The sequence below is a fragment of the Phalaenopsis equestris genome, unplaced genomic scaffold (assembly GCF_001263595.1).
Source record: "Phalaenopsis equestris unplaced genomic scaffold, ASM126359v1 Scaffold000188, whole genome shotgun sequence".
NCBI lineage: Eukaryota > Viridiplantae > Streptophyta > Magnoliopsida > Asparagales > Orchidaceae > Phalaenopsis > Phalaenopsis equestris.
Genome location: NW_018164630.1, coordinates 82,654 through 101,392, shown reverse-complemented (window position 1 = coordinate 101,392; position 18,739 = coordinate 82,654). Strand labels below are relative to the sequence as shown.

The 18,739-nt window shown below is 36.1% G+C and overlaps 2 protein-coding genes across 4 annotated transcripts; both read left to right on the top strand.

The window, feature by feature from the left end:
* The first annotated feature begins 110 nt into the window (after window positions 1-110).
* LOC110022397 (regulatory protein viviparous-1-like) lies at window positions 111-9,277 on the top strand. Its single transcript, XM_020721314.1, has 5 exons — window positions 111-1,786; window positions 1,859-1,966; window positions 8,609-8,756; window positions 8,873-8,949; window positions 9,098-9,277. The coding sequence occupies exons 1-5, from the start codon at window positions 359-361 to the stop codon at window positions 9,266-9,268; spliced, it is 1,932 nt and encodes a 643-aa protein (XP_020576973.1). The 5' UTR covers window positions 111-358; the 3' UTR covers window positions 9,269-9,277.
* Window positions 9,278-10,453: 1,176 nt separating this feature from the next.
* LOC110022364 (regulatory protein viviparous-1-like) lies at window positions 10,454-17,193 on the top strand. Of its 3 annotated transcripts, none has more exons than XR_002293779.1 (6): window positions 10,454-12,459; window positions 12,555-12,650; window positions 15,871-15,971; window positions 16,320-16,383; window positions 16,583-16,659; window positions 16,767-16,846. XR_002293779.1 is itself a non-coding variant. In XM_020721254.1 (6 exons), exons 1-6 carry the CDS (start codon window positions 10,912-10,914, stop codon window positions 16,950-16,952), a joined length of 2,049 nt encoding a protein of 682 aa, XP_020576913.1. In that variant the 5' UTR covers window positions 10,454-10,911; the 3' UTR covers window positions 16,953-17,193. The 3 variants fall into 3 exon arrangements, 2 of the variants coding, with proteins under 2 accessions (XP_020576913.1, XP_020576912.1); XM_020721254.1 differs by having other exon boundaries at window positions 10,454-12,453; window positions 16,337-16,383; window positions 16,767-17,193; XM_020721253.1 differs by having other exon boundaries at window positions 16,337-16,383; window positions 16,767-17,193.
* The last annotated feature ends 1,546 nt before the right edge of the window (window positions 17,194-18,739 follow it).

Below are 18,739 nucleotides of genomic sequence, written 5' to 3'. Positions count from 1 at the left end.
CCTTTATATATATATAAAGGAAAATGAAAGAAACATAAACTAAATTACCAATTAAATAATGTTTAATCAAATAGAATTGCAGGAAAACTACATCATTCTAAAAACTTATTTTGCCACCCCACGTTGTGAAACTGGGCGGGCGACTCTATAGGCTAGCGCGCGCAGCGCAGGCAGAAAGAGATAAAAGAGCTACCGGACGGCACCGCTCATGGCGCCAATACCTGCCGCACGCCTGTCGAATGTTCGCTGGACTCAAAATCTCTATCTATCGAAAACAGAAGAGAGATCAGTGCGTGTATTTGTGTTTTTAAGCTTCCGGTGCCGTTCAATTAGCTAGCTAGCTCGGCGAAGAGCGAGCATGAGCGGTTCTGAAACAGTAAAGATGGAGTTTGATACAGAGGCTTCTGGCTTCAACTATAACAAGGTGGTGGAGTTCGCCGGAGAAGAAGAGAATCCTAAACCGCTGTCTCCATTTCAAGATATCTTCGTTGATATGGAAGAAACAGCTGAAAAATTGTTTTTTTCCGACGAAGACGACACCTTCCCTTCACTTTCTGATTTCCCGTGCATGTCTTCTCCCTCTGCGTCGCCTTCCGTCTCATCGGCGACCTCCACTCTTCCCCAACCTGTTCCCCAGCTCTCCACCAAATCATCATCGGCCAACTCCTCTGAAACTGATGCCATGCACCAGCCGCCGCCGCTGATTCCGGCGGAGACGGAAATTGAAGACCGGATTGTTCCCATTGATGCCGGATTTGATATTATTGGAGATGAAGTTGATTTATGGGGGGCCTGCACCGAAGAGCCCATCGAGTCCTCAAGTGAACCATCTTCCTCATTCGTCTCGGGAGAAACACTGACAGAAGAAAAGATTGGATTTTTATGCGACGGGGATGATTCCTCGTCGGAGGATTTAGCTTGCGTTTTCCTAGACTGGTTGAAGAAAAACAAAGATTCCATCTATTCCATCTCGCCGGAAGATCTCAGGTGCATTAAGCTGAAGCGTTGGACAATAGAGTGCGCCGCTCGCCGGCTCGGCGGCGGTAAACAGGGCCGGATTCAGCTCCTCAAGCTCATACTTTCTTGGGTTCAAATTCACCATCTTCAGAACAAAAGACGACGAAGCCGCGGTGCAGAAGCTACAGTAAAAGATCGAGAATTCCGTCCTCCTCCTCCTCCAATTAACGCCAATATTCCCTTTACTCATGAAGCAACAGCTTACAATCCTGACATCGACTCGCACTACGAGGTCATGCCCTGCAGCTCATGGATGCCTTTTACAGCAGAGTCTTCTTTCCCGGCGGTGATGCCCGCGGGTTACAGAGGCGAAGGTCTGCCAACCTACAATTTCTACCAAGACCAAGCTTTCTTATCCGAGCCATGGCAGAAAGGTTTCTCACGGCCGGTTGGTTGCTGCTCCTTCCGGCCTGCGCCGGCTGCACAGTACATGCCATTGTATTATCCAGGGATGATGGCAACGGCTACTAAAGAGGCGAGAAAGAGGAGAATGGCTCGGCAAAAACGCTCCTTTTCTCTTCATCACCATAGAATCCAACAACAACAGAACCAGCAGCAGCAGAGTTTTGATGCATTTGCTGCAGTAGATGAAGGCTCTGATTCTAACAACTGCTCTTTCTTCTCATCTTTGCCGGCTGATATTCCTTCGCTATCGCCGGCGGGAGAGGAGGCAGCTGTGGCGGCGGCGGCTCCTCTTCCTGAAGGACAGATGGAGGAGGAGAATTGTTTACGTAGGCATGCGTCATCATCTGCTGGAGAAATACGTCGGGTGAGCAGCAAACTTCAAATTTTTTTTTTTTTTTTTGCCATTTTCATGAATTTAAAGCTTGAATCTGCGAAGGATGACGCGCAGGAGGGAACGAAGACGGAAAAAAATTACAGATTTTTGTTGCAGAAGGTGTTGAAGCAGAGCGATGTGGGAAGCCTCGGAAGGATTGTTCTTCCTAAAGTCAGCCATCCATCTCCTTCACTTTCATTAAATTTTTGCATTCTATTTTCTGCCATTATCGACTTCTGACAACTAATTCTGAATATCCTATTTTCTGCCATTATCGACTTCTGACAACTAATTTTGAATATCATAAAGCTATTTCATCTTTATATATATCTATATATATGATTATAAAACTGGCTCATAATATATATATATATATATGATTATAAAACTGGCTCATATTTCTAAAATCATATATTTATAATTGTACAGGTACATTGCTTTTGATTGACCGGATTGTCTTATTTGAGTTATGTAATTTCGTTTTACCTAATCATCTTTTTCATAGAAAATATCAATGCTTTATCTGAATAAAAAGTCAACGTTAAATTATGCAGCTTTAGCAAAATCATTTAATGTAACGTAACTAATCATGCTGAGCCTTGATTATAGCCATTGGGTACATATTCCAATTGATTTTATTTATGCTGTGGAAATTGTGCTATTGTAATCTGCATGTTTTAGAAAATGAAATATGACTCAGTTTTTCTTTTAATAAAATTATTTTCATTTTGTATTATAATTTCCTTATTTTTTTAAAAAATTAGTTTTAAAACTGTTTTTTCTTTGGGTTTAAATCAATAGTTTTGTGAAGAAAAAAAACATACAATGACAATGTCTAGTTGAATTAACATGACTTACTTATTATTATTATTATTTTGATTACTGATGCAGGCTAGAAGATTCGTGACATTAAAATAATGAATTAGCATCACAGTATTGTATGAAGATCTCACACACTCAGACAAAACTAAATAACCTGCTGAGACACTATAATTTTTTTACGTAGAAAAACCAAAAAGGAAAAAAATAATCACGTGTAATCAAAATAATTCATTATAAATTGATAATTACAAACATGGGCCCTCACCCCACAGATGGGGGAGGACTGCTCAATCTTGCAAGATACTTTCTTAGGTGCACAGTGGTTGAAGGAGATTGTAGTTGGTAACACTTGTTGGGACTCTAATGTCTCATCTTAGAGGTGTGTGTTAGTAGCCAGTGCTTAGGACAACTTGCTGCTCTGCCATGTGCTTTATTGTTCCTTCACATACACTGAAATGTTGCGGTGTGCTCTATGATCCTGCACGGAGCTTCGTCATAAGGAGCGGGTGGTGGTTAATAATGTTTCGCGACGGTTGACGAGCGGTAGTCGAGAATGGTCGGCGCTGATTTCAAGAGATGAAAGCATTCACCTAATCTTTGTTGCACAATATTGGACTTCAACTACATTTTCTCCAGGCGCTACTCTTTCTCTAGCTACTAAGGCCTATGTGACCAACTACACTCTATAGCTCGTGCAAGTTCCACATCTGGCCTCTACGGCTTATGGATGTCATCATAGCCGACCCTTACGACCTATGTAACCAAATATAACCTTTGTCATCCATAGCTCACGTAGCTCCCGACTCAGGTCCCTACGACCTACAGAAATCGTCACAGACATTCCAATCAGTACTACTCCAATCAGACAGCCTAGAGGCTTTAATCAAATGATGTCAGAATTGAGTGATAGTTGGCTTATTGTTTTTGTATTGTTGAGATGCTCGATAAATTTGCCAGATATGGAATCACTTGACATTCCAACTAAGTTTTTAAAGCTTTTTAAAATGGTTTGATGACTTGATTTTTACATTCAAACCATACAATTCTTATGTATTACATATCTAACACCTAAACTTCAATCTTTACATATATTCCTCTCAATTCATATGTATTACATTTCTAACATGTTGATGCGTCACCAACAAATTTCCATCTTCCGACATGAATCTCAAGGTATCCACGGATCACGAGGCACCTTTTATGAGCAAGAAGCTCTCAAACTTCAATTTAAAGTCGTCCAGAACACCTATTTCAACAAACTTACAATCAAGCTGATAAGCTCTACAAGATAGACCCAACAGTATCAAAATTGGTTCTACCCGAGCAAAATCAAGGTTAGATCAAACCATTAAACAACTTTTTAGAGCTTTTAGACAATAATTGGAAAGTCAAACGGATTCTGAATCTAGCAAGCTTATTATTAATTCAACGAACCCAAAATTGTCAATTCTAATATCATTAAGGTACTCAAATATCCATCGAAACTTGTCCAATCAAGGGAATCTCTCCGGTCTATCCAATGGGGTGGTTTGAATTTCTTACTTATTTGTAATATGGACTCTATAAATAAACCTCTACCCCATCTTGAGAAAAAAAAAAAACCTGAACCTGGAGCTAGTCAAAAGAAGGTTGATGCTTTGAAGAAGCGGAGTTGAAGTCCAACATCGCTTATGCATCGTAGATTCGATGAGTGTCTCCCACTCTGGCAACCACTGCCACTAAATTTGGCCAATGTTGTCGGAGAATGCCATCAACCACTTCTGGTCCTTGCAGCCGCAACCATCACTGGCAACAAACTTGGCCACAATAGCGCTCCTCATGCCAACTTGAACTGCCGCCTGTCGATCGTCGTAAGCAATTGTCGACGACCATTTGTTTCTTGCAGCGAAGTTTCTTATGAAGTTATGCTATTTGCCACAGAATCCCAACGGACATAAAAAAACAGTGAAACACGCCACGATGGTGTAACATCACGCCTCACATACGGTGCAATGTTGCATTTCAAAAATGGAATATCAATGCGCCCCGCATATGGTGCAATGATGGCTCCCGTAATAATAGTGTAGCTCACCACTAAGGCCTATGTGACCAACTACACTCTATAGCTCGTGCAAGTTCCACATCTGGCCTCTACGGCTTATGGATGTCATCATAGCCGACCCTTACGACCTATGTAACCAAATATAACCTTTGTCATCCATAGCTCATGTAGCTCCCGCCCAACGGACATAAAAAAACAGTGAAACACGCCACGATGGTGTAACATCACGCCTCACATACGGTGCAATGTTGCATTTCAAAAATGGAATATCAATGCGCCCCGCATATGGTGCAATGATGGCTCCCGTAATAATAGTGTAGCTCACCACTAAGGCCTATGTGACCAACTACACTCTATAGCTCGTGCAACTTCCACATCTGGCCTCTACGGCTTATGGATGTCATCATAGCCGACCCTTACGACCTATGTAACCAAATATAACCTTTGTCATCCATAGCTCATGTAGCTCCCGACTCAGGTCCCTACGACCTACAGAAATCGTCACAGCCCACCACTACGGTTGGTGTAAACGAATGAAGCTCGGGTTTGGGGTCAAACGAGCTTAGCTTGTATAATGTAAATCCGGCTCAAGCTCGAGCTCAAGCTCGACTCGTGAACTGGAGCTCGTTGGGAAGCCCGAGCTCAACTCGTTTTATAAGCTTGATTGCACTTGAAAATTTTAATATCGGTTTCAATCAAGCAATTGAAAAGAGCTGTAACTTTATATTGCAATTGATTGAAAATAAATAAAATATTTTGTTTTTTTTGCAAAATTTTCATCATTAGCCAGTTAGCCTCAAAAGGAAGTTACTCGTAAAAACCATTACATCCATACCACCCAATCTCCATACATTTACAAATCTTGCACCCAAACTTTACTTCTTCCATTAATACAACCCAAATCTCTCGTATGACAACAAAAATACCACTATTTCAACTTCTTAAAACGTGAAATACACAATTTCATGCAAAGGTAAGTCAACATATATGTTAAAAATAAAGTTCAAGTTTTAGATATATAAATACATATGATTTGAGTGGCATGCATATAATGAATCTACCAAAACATTATAAATAAGCCTTGATAAAAACTCTCATCAAAATATGATAACAAAGTAATGAGTCCTGCACGCACATTCCTTTGATTCAGGTCTAAAGACAACAAACTTCTTAAAAATCAAAACAAAGTCTATACTCTAAACATATAGGACAAGCCTTCCAAGCATCCATCTAAGAATAGCTCAACTTTGTCAAATTGCCTCAATGATTACAATTGCTACTTGACAAATGCTTTCAAATCTTACCACAAATATGAAATCTAAGCTTCATATTTAACTCCACTTGTGGCCTCAGAAGTCTTTTGCTTCAGATGCAGCATCATTATTTCCCTCATCACCATTATTCTCCTCATCACCAACATTCTCTCCATCATCGTCATTATGCTTTTCAGTAATGTTCTCATATTCAATTGCATTAGTAAGAATTTCCTCTCCATCTACACGAGGTTGGGTCGATTCATCTAATATTTCATACTTCATATTTGTTGGTTCGCTAATACAATAAACCATGCAAACAAGGTAACTTCATATCTTCATTAAAGCTAAAATAAATAAAAAAACTTAAACATATGTTAACATGCTAGTTGTTGAGAAAGAATAAGACACACAGTGCACCAACTAAATTGATTAAATTTTGCATCATAACTAAATTATAAATCTAAACACATATTGAAAGTAACTCCCATAAAAGAAAAACTTGCATCACTCACCCAAATGGCTTATAGCTAGTGCAACTCTTGACTCTGACTTTTGCAACCTACGACTTCATCGTTACTCACCACTACGATCTATGTGACCAAACTACGACCTACGTGGCTCACAACTCTTGTAGCTTTCTACGGCGGCCTATGTAGCCAACTAACGCTTCGAAGCAACCGTTTGCGGCCCATACATCTAATTTCTATCATGACATTCCTACACGACAAACTGACGCTATAACCACCATTTACAACATTCACGGTGGACTAGTACCACCATAACAATCAACTACAACCATTTCAATCTGTAATCATTAGGAACTACATCCATTACAGTCATACTATGAATATTATCGATGAACTACTATTATACATTTACAATGATCATCTCTGGAACTCTATCTTCTCTAATGTGGATCTGTGTACTCACCATGTATAGTGGATTGTTTCAATTACAATGATCATCTCTGGAACTCTATCTTCTCTAATCCAATAAAAGAGTGGATCTGTGTACTCACCATTTATAATAGATTGTTTCAACGATTGTTTCAATTAGGCTAGGACCCATGGGTTTTTCCCCTTTCCAGTGTCACCTCCTGCTTACTCTTCTTTAGTTATCTAAGTGCGTGTTAGAGTCTCATACAACACTAAGATTGCTAAATAATCACTCTGCTGCCACAGACTTTCCGACATGCATCACACCTAAACTTCAATTTTACATACATTTCACTCAATTTTTATGTATTACATACGTAACACTTAAACTTCAATTTTGCATACAAACCACACAATTCTTATGCATTTCATTTCTAACATATAAATTTCAATTTTTACATACAAACCACACAATTCTTAGGTATTACATTTCAAACACATACTTTGATTTTTACAAGCCAACCACACGTTTCCTTTGTATTACATATCTAATACACACATTTCAATTTTTACAAATATTCATCTCAATTCTTATGAATTACATATTTAACACATAAACTTCAATTTTTACATACAAACCACACAATTTTTATCTATTACATATCTAACATCTAAACTTTTATTTTTACAAACATTCCACTCAATTCATATGTATTACATATCTAACACATAATTCAATATTTACATATGTGCCACCTTACCTAAGTATGAAACGATATCTTTCACATTGTAAAAGTTAAAATAGAGGTATTTCTGACGTGATATGAAAGATTTGGGTGGTATAAATGTAAACAATAGAGGTTTGGTGTTCAATATGTAAATATTTACGAATGGAGTGGTATGTATACGAACGCCTTAGTGATATCCCAAACACACACTAAGGCGTAGCTAAACCCTAATACATAAACCTGAAGCTAAATGGATTGATTCAGCAAATTAATAAAAACTAAATGAATTGACAAAATTAAATGCAGGAAAATAGGAAAATTACTTTTGAGCACTTGGATGGTCTTGGACAATCATTAGAGAAGAGATGGTCGCAGCTTCACCGAACGATCGTGAGGAAGTAGGGTTTCGACAACTGAAAAGTAGAGAACATGTACGAGCCTAGCGTGCGGAGGTTTAGAGTAAGGGTTAGAGTCGAACTTACGTCGCCTGCATACAACGCTATTTGATTTGTGTCAACCGTAACGTTCGCACTGCCGTTGCTATCAAATGACAAAGATAACGAAGAATAATGTAGTCTTTCAACTTAACGCTAAATGTTTGTGTCAGCATATGACAACTCAAAACTCATCCTTAATGATGATCGCCGCAAATTCTAAACAAATATTCAGCGTCGAAACTTGTCTAACATAAGTGTTGACATTATTTAATTGCTAGTGTATATTTTAAGTATAACTTCATATTTTTGATATATTACCAATTGTAAAGCTGCACTCACCTATATGATGTTCTTTATGTGAATTTTAGTACATAAAATATCAAACGCACATTTCTATCATATATTTCAGAAGAAAAAAAAAGAGATTTTTATTGCTAAATATATGAAACTGGAGCCTAGATGAATTATACAACATAAAGTAATATAATATATGTAAACATTATGTTAAAATCTCAAATATGTATAAAAAAAATTACAAAATTTCATTAGATATAAATTTTAATGATTATTCAGGTCCTTCTGCCACATTTTATTTGCAGCACCAGCTTGGATTTATGTACAGAAAGCCCCATTTCTTACTGTAAATATTTGCAGAAAGAAGCAGAACTGAATCTCCCAGAGCTTGATGCCAGGGATGGAATCACCATCGAAATGAAGGACATTGGAACCTCAAGGGTCTGGATCATGCGCTACAGGTTTTGGCCGAACAACAAGAGTAGGATGTACCTCCTGGAGAACACAGGTATTTGTGTAATTAAGGATTTGAGATTGGACTTATCAGTTAATTCATTAGTTAACAAAAATCATCAAATTATTTCTTAATTTCTCTTGTATATGATTGCATGTTGGGTTTGTCAGGGGATTTTGTGAGATCAAATGGACTTCGGGAAGGAGATTTCATAGTGATATATTCTGACATCAAGTCTACAAAATATGTAATGTTTTTCTTATTTCTTTATATATATATATATGTGTGTGTGTATGTGTGTGTTTATTTGTTAAGCATTTTTTTTCATATATTTATATTTATGAAAGTAAATGTATGGATGATGAATATGATTAGTTTGATATTGCGAAAAATAGATGATAAGAGGAGTGAAGGTTAGACAGCCAGTGGAAGCGATGAAGGGAGGGAGCAATGTTAACTCAGGAAAGGCTCATCAGAAGAAGAGCAGCAGCTCAGCCATGGCTGCTTCTGGGAGCCATTTGCTGGAGAATAAGGGCAATTCTCTCTGTGCTTTGGGAGAATATTAATCAGATAGATCATATACAGAGATATGTGTCTATATATATATATGTGTGTGTGTGTGTGTGTATGTATGAATATTGGCAAGGTAGGTTTTGCTTATCATTTTGTTAGTGTGTACATATGTATGTGCATGTTTCTATGTAATATAATTTCATATATATATATATATGTATTTGTATAATAATGTGGAGATAAATAGTGTATTGTTATCTTTTGCCTAATAATACAATCAGTTATGCTTCTTTAACATGACATGCATAAAATATAAAAGTGGAATACATGATTGTCATGCATAGATTTATGAAAATAAAGTATGGTAAATGTAAATATTACATAAGAATTGTTGGGTGTATATATGCAAATTTCTCAAAGAAAATGTATATGAAAGGATTGCTTATCTAATATCACATAACAAAAATCACTATTTTGGTTTTAAAAAAGTACATATTTTACGCATGGATGTGATAGAATATATGTAAGAAAATAAAAATTTAGGTATTAGATATGTAAATGCACAGGAATTAATTGGCATGTATGTAAATCATCTATATAAATATAAAAAATGAAGATAGTACTGTACTCAAATGAAGAAATACTTGACACAAATGAAGAACCACTTGAAAACATAATGCTCTATTAAAGAGAGAGAGAGAGAGAGAGTTGAACGTTTACATTATTATCATAATTCTAATCAATATTTTTTTGAATTATTTGCTTCATCATCAATCTCCTTGCAATAATATGGTGCCATTTTCTCAAGCTCAACCTGAAGGAGCAGTCATAAATTGTTCATATGGAGCGATTATCACGTGCGGAGAGCGCACGCAGCTCTGGGTCGCGGCTGCGATCAGAGAGCTCCACATGACTCTCATGAAAACATTTAAAAACCAAAAAAAGAGGATAAAAGTGTAAGGCAAATATATACTTATATCAATAAAGAAGGGAAAGAAGAGAAGAGATAAATCAAAATTAAAGGATAATTTTTTCAATAAAAATAATCAAGCGGGAACGACGCTGTTAGGTGTGGACTCAGCCGACGTAGAGAGAGAGAGGATAGCCAACTGCGGCACCGCGCTTGGAGCCAATAGCCTACTTCCACCTGGCAACGTTTTACTGGTCACAAACTCTATCTCCTGCTGTTACATCTCCCCCCCTCCTCTTTTAATAAATATCAACCCTAACCCCATCCTTCTCCCTTCTCTCACAATGCAGAGCAGAGCAGAAGAAGGAAGTTTGCAGTATTTGCTGAAGAAAGAACTGCATGGTGGGGGTGCTCTGTAATAATAACATATTATTATTGTTATTATTGTTTCCGGAAGAGGAAGGTTCTGGAAGTCATTTTCCATGTTTCCTCGTACAAGAACGATTATAGGCTAAATTAATTTCTCCCCATCTTCCTCCTCCTCATCAAAAAGCTATATAAATCTCTGTTCTTCATTAAGTATTTATTTCAAATTTCAAATTAATCCATCTCTTTATTTCTCCTCCATCTCTGTCTCGTCACTTGTCGCTTATCTCTCCAGTTATTTTATAATATCAAAAGGCGTCATCTTTCTTATTTTATTTTATTTAAATGTCCGATTTTTGGTTTTTAGCGGTTTAAGCCATTTAGGGTTCGATGTGGTTCGATTGGAAGAGGTAGAGAGGGATGGGTGATCGTGAGATGGAATTAGATGGAGGGGGTTCGAGCTCGAAGGGTGATAAGGTGGTGGAGTCCGCCGGAGGAGAGGAGAAGGGTGCGCCGGCGTTGTCTCCTGTGGAGGATATGATGATTGATGTGGAGGAAACAGATGAAAGATTGTTTTTTTCCGATGAAGATGACACCTTTCCTTCCCTCTCTGATTTTGCTTGTCTCTCTTCTCCATCGGCGGCGTCAGCTACTTTCTCATCCGCCGCCTCAACACTTCCCAAGCCATCCAATTCTTCTTCTTCTTCCTCCTCCTCGTTCTCCTCCTCGTCGCCGTGGTCTTTCCTTCTCGCTGAAACTGAGGGCAAGCAGCCGCCTGCGGCGGCGAGTGAGGATCCCCTGGCTCCTGCCATGGACGCCGGTTTTGATATTCTTGGGGATGAAATAGATCTGTGGGAATCGTGCATGGACCCAATTGAGTCGTCCACATGGGATTCATCTCCGTCCTTCTTTCCCAACGGAAGAGAGTTCCCCGCCGGAGGCGGCAGCAGCAGCAGGGAAGCCGACCCGCAGGCCTCGAATAAAGAAAAGATGGGATCTTTATTCGCCGGAGATGATGGAAATTTCTCGGAGGATTTAGCTAACGTTTTTCTAGACTGGCTGAAGCGGAACAAAGACTCCATCTCGCCGGAAGATCTCAGGAGCATTAAGCTGAAGCGCTCCACAATTGAGTGCGCTGCTCGCCGCCTAGGGGGAGGACAACAGGGCCGAGTTCAGCTCCTCAAGCTCATACTTTCTTGGGTTCAAAATCACCATCTTCAGAAGAAAAGACGGCGCACCCGCGGTTCAGAAGCTGCTGGAAGAGATCAAGAATTAACAAATCATCCTCTTCCTCCTCCTCCTATTCCTCCTCCTCCTCCTCAGATAGCAACTATTTCAAATCCTAATATCGACTTGTATTACGATGCTCTGCCTTCCAACACTTGGGTTCCTTACGCAGGGGAGCCGTCTTACCCTCCGGTGATGCCCGGATATAGAGACGAGGCTGTTCCACCTTACAATTACTACAATAATCAAGCTTTTACAGCTCAGCCATGGCAGCAAGGTTTCTCAACGCCATCTACATCTTCGGTGATTCATTACTCCCAAATGCCGCTACCGGTGCCAATGCCAGCGCAGGCACCGGCGCTGGCGCCGCCGCCGGTGCAGTACGTACAGAACCTGCCAGTGTATTATACGGGGCATATGGCATCGGCAACTAAAGAGGCGAGAAAGAAGAGAATGGCCCGGCATAGAAAGTCTTCTTCTTTTCATCACCATAGAAGCCAACAAGTACAGAACCAGCAGCAGCAGAGTTTAGATACATCGGTTGCAACAGATCATGAAAGCTCATCTGCTCACTCTAATTTTAATAAAGAAAACTCTACTTCTCTCTTGTCTTCTTTACCTGCTGATATTCCTTCGTCGTCTTCTTCATCGGCGTCTGCTCCTGCCATGCTGCGGATGCAGGAGGAGAATCATCCACACAAGCGTACAGCTTCGCCTGCGTCAGAGAGACTTCGGGTGAAGGTTTTTTTCTTTTTTTTGCTGCATTTTTTTTTCTGTTTAATTATAAAGTTAGGATTTTGTTGATTGGATAATAATGTGATAAGGATGACGCGCAGGAGGGAATCAAGTCGGAAAATAACTATAAATTTTTGCTCCGGAAGGTGTTGAAGCAGAGCGATGTGGGGAGCCTTGGAAGGATTGTTCTTCCCAAAGTAAGCATTTTTAACTTCATTAATCCTTTCTTGGATTAGCGATTTAGCATTAAATCAGTTATATTCATCCTTTTCCTTGATTTAGTCAATTCGGCAGAATTAAACTGAATTGAAGATAACATTTGGGACCATAAATCTGAAAATTTATAGATTAATGAAACTCCTCTATTTGGTGTTTGCTTGGATTTCATAAATTTGATGAAAAATCCTATTAAAAATGGTATCAAACATCCCCTATGAGTCTTTGTATCTTATGATATATCCTATTAAAAATTTATGAATTTATGCTAAATTATGGAACTTAGCATAAATGTTTTTAAAATAATTAGAAATGGTTTCTTTATTATTATTATTTTTTAATCCATAGAGAGCTTAATGATCAACACAATTTAAATCTTTAACTTCCATGTTCATAGTTTTAGTTGGATCCTAATAAGAATTATATCATATTACAATTTGAATAAATGAATGTATATATGTTTTTAAGTTTTAGTTAAATGGATTAGTATAGTTGAGTCCTTTTAATTTTGTTTTTCCTATACATTGTTTTAAATAGAGAATGTTGCCCAAAAAATTAACCTTTTAATTAATTGTCACATATTATAAATTCTTTTTTGGTTTAAAAATATTCTTTATCATTTTATTTTTATTTTTTATTTAATTATATGTATTATTTGCTTTTAAAATTTTTTAGAACTCAATAAAGACATGTACTAGTTAATGTTGTATAAAAATAACAATTGACTTAAGTATTACTTATAATAATCAATTATTTGAGTTAATATGAGCAATAACTAAGCTTTACCTCAACTCATGTCATAATAGTTGTTACTTATCTCCTGAGTTCCTTAGTTATTTTTTATATAACCAAGGTGGGATCATCTCGATGGAGTTAAATGGCTGCATCTCAGCGTTGTGACCATGCTAAGGTAATGTTTCTTTTGTCAACTAAATTGGGGTGAGGTTCTTAATAGCATAGAGTTTGCAATAGCAAATGTGACCTTGCTTTGCCTACAATTGGTGTAAGATAAGAGGGTGGTGCATTCCATTCAACTCTAAAATCCTAATTTTCTTCTTCCCTTGGGGTTCTTAATTGCCTTCAATGGGTTGGGGTGATAGTTTACATCCTTTTTGCCCATCTTTCCTTCTCCATTAGGGTAATACTATAGATATAGCCTTTTACAGTGACAATGATACTTGATATCAATATATATATATATATATATATATATATATATATATATATATATATCCTCCCTCTAATTATTGATAGAATCGGTTTTTTGTGTGTTATGTTCTGGGGGATCATTTCTTGCTAGAGCCCTTAAGGTTGTTGCTCCACATCAATCCTTGTTACCCTTCTAGGTGTCAAAAGACTTAAGAATTAGTTTCTCTCTTCCAATTCCATGTCTAACACTCAACAAGCTATCATTTTCAAGTTTCTTGTTAGTTGCTGCATTTGTCTTTGTGTAAGGCTTTGTGGCATGTCTCCCTTCAAATATACTCCTACAATTAAAAAAAAAAATCAATCATATTCAAAGGTACATTTGTTCTTAATTTTTTTAGATGAAGATATAAGTGTTTTAACAAATGCATTTGAACTTGCAATGGTGGGCAATTTTAATAATAATAATAAAAAAAACCTACCATGGGTGATCCATCATTTTTTTGGTGACTTGGGAGTACATAACTCGCACTTAGTTTGCCTTATTATCCAATGTCACAGGCTCATAAAAGTATAATAGTTAGATGATTATGCTAATTAAGATGTTTAATTTCTAGGGGAAACTATTTTGTTAATGGAAATGTGATGAGGCTTTGCAAATGATACTATATTATTTTAAATTCATAAAGAATCCCCTTGTATCACTCTAGGTTTCCTTCCCTTGCATGTGTATTCATTTTATGAATCTCAACACTTTTTATTCCTTCATGTCCATCTTTCTATAAAATAAGGTTAGTTATTAACTCTCTTTCTATACCTTTTGTTGCTAGAGTATTGGTGGAGAAAGATATTTGTTATACTTTCACAATGAAGTTTGGGTGGGCTCCAAAAATTCATGGCTATTTTTTAAAGGTCATTTTAATAAAATTTCAGCCTTTTTGTTCCATCCGCTACCCTTTTTTTTAACATTATTTTAAACTCCTCACCCTTATAGAAATAATAATTAGAACAAAATCCCTTGCAATTCTCTAAAAAATAAGATGCAAGTGTCAATTGCACCACACCCTCTATTTCTTCGATGAATAGTATGCATGATGATTTGTCTAACTTATGTAATATAAGTAGGAAATTTATCATGTTGTTATCTAGTAAAATTATGCTCAACAATGATTTTTTTAGTAAGGAGCTATCTCACTACTCTATAGATCACATAGGAGAGAAATGGTGTTAATTATACGTACAATTAGATCCATAAGGACTTAGAATCTTATAACCTCTGCTATGTTTTTTATGTTGATTATACATACAATTTGATCCATACTCTAGAAAATAAATATGCGGCCCCCTTTAGATTTAATAATATCATTAATTAGTTCAATATTAAAATGAATTTTTGTCTTAAGAATATATGATGTAAAATAATATTTGATAGTTTATTTATTGTTACACTCTTTAAATAAATCCAAAAAAAAAAAGTAATTTATCAATTCTTGATTTATTTAAATGTCATGTCAATATGGTCCATTTTCTTTTATTGGACCAAATGAGTGGGGTTGTAAAAATAGCTTCCCCATATTTATCTTGATAATATGTTCTTGTTCTACTAATTTCCATGTTTATTTAAGGTGCTGAAATTAATCTATCTATATATACTGCATGTACAAGGTACATGTGTATACTTATAATTGTTTATGTGCATTCATATGTACACTCACTTTGTATCTATATGAAAATAATTAGCTAAATTTCAGGAAATTAAGAGAGTATCAATCACCTTCTACCTTCTAGTCTGAGCAGTAAACTTTTTTTTTTTTTCAAATCTAAAAGTTTGAAGTATCAAAAAATCTTAACTGTGAAGAATTTGTCTGCCTTCGTCATATATTTAATATCTTTATTTTATCTAGCGATTATCTTATGTATATGATCAATCTTATGCTCGCCTTTAATATATGAGCTTGAGCTCACTGATAAAAAAATATTAATGGAAATTTTCATCTTTTAAAACTAATTAAAATATTGCAATCTTATTTATTTTTGGGACTACATTTTTAACAGAAAGAAGCAGAGATTCATCTCCCAGTGCTTGATACAAGGGACGGAATCTCAATTGAAATGGAGGATATTGGGGCCTCTAGGGTTTGGAACATGCGTTACAGGTATTAATTGTTATATAATACATATATATGAAGTGTAAAATGATAAAATAGTCCATGATTATTTACATGGAATCGTTTTAGTCATAGTTTATAAAAATGTCAAAATAGTTCCCGTACTTGCTAAATTGGAGCTGGAATGGTCCCCATAGAGTACCATTAGAGCTCAATTTTAAAATAGTTTGCGTCTTCTTTGACACTTCTATAAACTTTGAGACTAAAACAATAACTTATAAATTTTTTGAGACTATTTTGACACTTAATATATATATATATATATATATATATTCCACTTCAAATGTAATTTTATCTATCGCTCAATTTCATATACTCTTGAATAATAAATAGCAGCTCAACCATATCCACAGGTTTTGGCCAAACAACAAGAGTAGAATGTATCTCTTGGAGAACACAGGTATTTCTACAATCAATATAATTCATCACTCACAAAGTGAATGAAGAAATTTTTTTTTAATAAAGTTGTATTGATCAAAATAATCTAAAAAATAAGCTTAAAATCCCATCCTAATTCACTTAAACTTTCTCCATAAATAAACCTCTTACACCCACTCTTAATATGCATCATGATTTTATGTTGAATAATTGCATTTTAGGGGATTTTGTGAAAGCAAATGGACTTCAAGAAGGAGATTTTATAGTGATATACTCTGATGCCAAGAGTGGAAAATATGTACTTCTCTCTCTCTCTCTCTCTCTCTCTCTCTCTCTCTCTATATATATATATATATATATATATATAAATGTATTGACTATGATGGATGTTTGTGATTAACATAGATGATAAGAGGAGTGAAGGTTAGGCAGCCAGCGGAAGCAATGAAGGGAGCGAGCAATAGGAGCTCAGGAAAGGCGGCTAACCATAAGAAGGAAAAGAGCAGCTCAACCATGGCCGCTGCTGTTGCGGGGAGCCATTTACAGGATGTTGACTACAAAGGCAAATCTCTCTATACACTGCCAAATTAATCAAATGGGTATATATAGATCGATCATCATGCTAAATTAAATTATAAGAAAACAGCACTGTGAATGTATATTTTTACGTTGGAAAGCTGCCCATTCTTTTGCTCTTTGTCTATAATTTCATTTCTAGATTTATATATATAGTTCCTCATAGATCAAATTCATGCATTTGTATGAATATTTTTTTATGCAAGCCGGTAGATGTTAATGATGAGAAAGGGGAGATTAATGATCAAACCCTACATGCATGCTTAATTTCATCTTTTATATTTGGTTGTATGCCTTAGTTATGAATAAGATAAAATTATTTACCTTAAGTTTCTATTTTTTATTTAAATTACATTTTATAATTACATGTTTTGTTCAATAGCAATATTGTGCATTCTTTTCATATAATTGTACTTTGTAGTGACAAAGTATGTATGTAGTGTTTGGCACATGTAATACATATCACATGCATGTTCCTTGACATGCATTTGATATGTTTGCCATAATTTTCTTTCATGATAGTTTATTTATGCAAATTTTATTAGATTACTTATTGGGTCTATGAAACACCATCTTCGAGTGAGGGGTGCATAAGGTTTTTATTGTAAGATTACATTTCAAAATCACCAGTCTTTTTTTTTTTTTGTTATTTATTTTCAAGGGATTCTTTGATTTGGTGCTAAACTCATAAAGTTTAAGCCTCTACTCTTTTGTCTCTATGTTAAATGAATGATCATTAAGGGACATTATAAATAGTTGGCTCTTTCCTTGCTTACCCTTGTGGTACTTCTATGAGCAATATTGTTCTCAAACGTTCTCTCCATGACCTTAATTTAAAATTACAAGTGATTCTATGTGATTCAGGATTAGTACAAAGTTATAAATTCATTGTAATATTTTTGGCAATAAGGAAGTATCCTCTTGTAAGCAAATCACTTCGTCCAGAGAGAGATCATCTTAAGTTCATGTATATTTTGTCTGTGAGAAGGGGGAAAAAGAAGTTATTGACTTTTTTTTGTAAAGTATCATCTAGAATTGAGAGGGTTCTAAACCATGCTAGCTATTTTATAGGTATGCTTTTTTGTCTAGCAAAATAGAAGCAAGCGACTTTTTGGACGAATATACATGCATGGATACCGAATTATTCTTAATATGTTGGAGTTAGATAACTATGAATAAAATGTCATGTAATCGTAGGGTCTGCCTGGAACAGCTTTTTCATAGCATGATTTTACCAAAAAATTACATAATTTTGCTTGGCTATAATTTTGTTGTTGCTTTTTAGAGGTTTATGTTGAGAGAAATTGACTTTCGTTGTCATAATTGTTAAAATATAATATTTATAAAAAGCTTAAACTCAAAAAATATATATTCCACTCAACAATTTTATAGTTTTAACAACTGCCTCAAATCAAATCTTAATGAATCTTAAAGAAAAAAATGCAGTTGCCTCCTTAAATCCATTTAGAGTGGATATATATTTGAGAACATCAATCAAGGCCACTTCTTTGTGATGGATTATGCTCATAAACAAATTAGGCATCCTTTGGGCCAGAAAAGAGCAAGTAGGTTGATTGATGAACACTACACTCTTGAACAAATGATTGCTTTGCCTTATTGGCATTTGCATGACTACTTTCATGTTACTTATTTGCATGGATTATTGGTCTACCACTAACATTAGATGCATGATTGGGCTAGAGTTTGGCTTAGCCTCATCGAGAGTCATCCAATTAATTTAGCTTATGTATTGACACCACTAAGCAACGGTATCCATCCCTTCTTTGAAACTTTTGATGTTA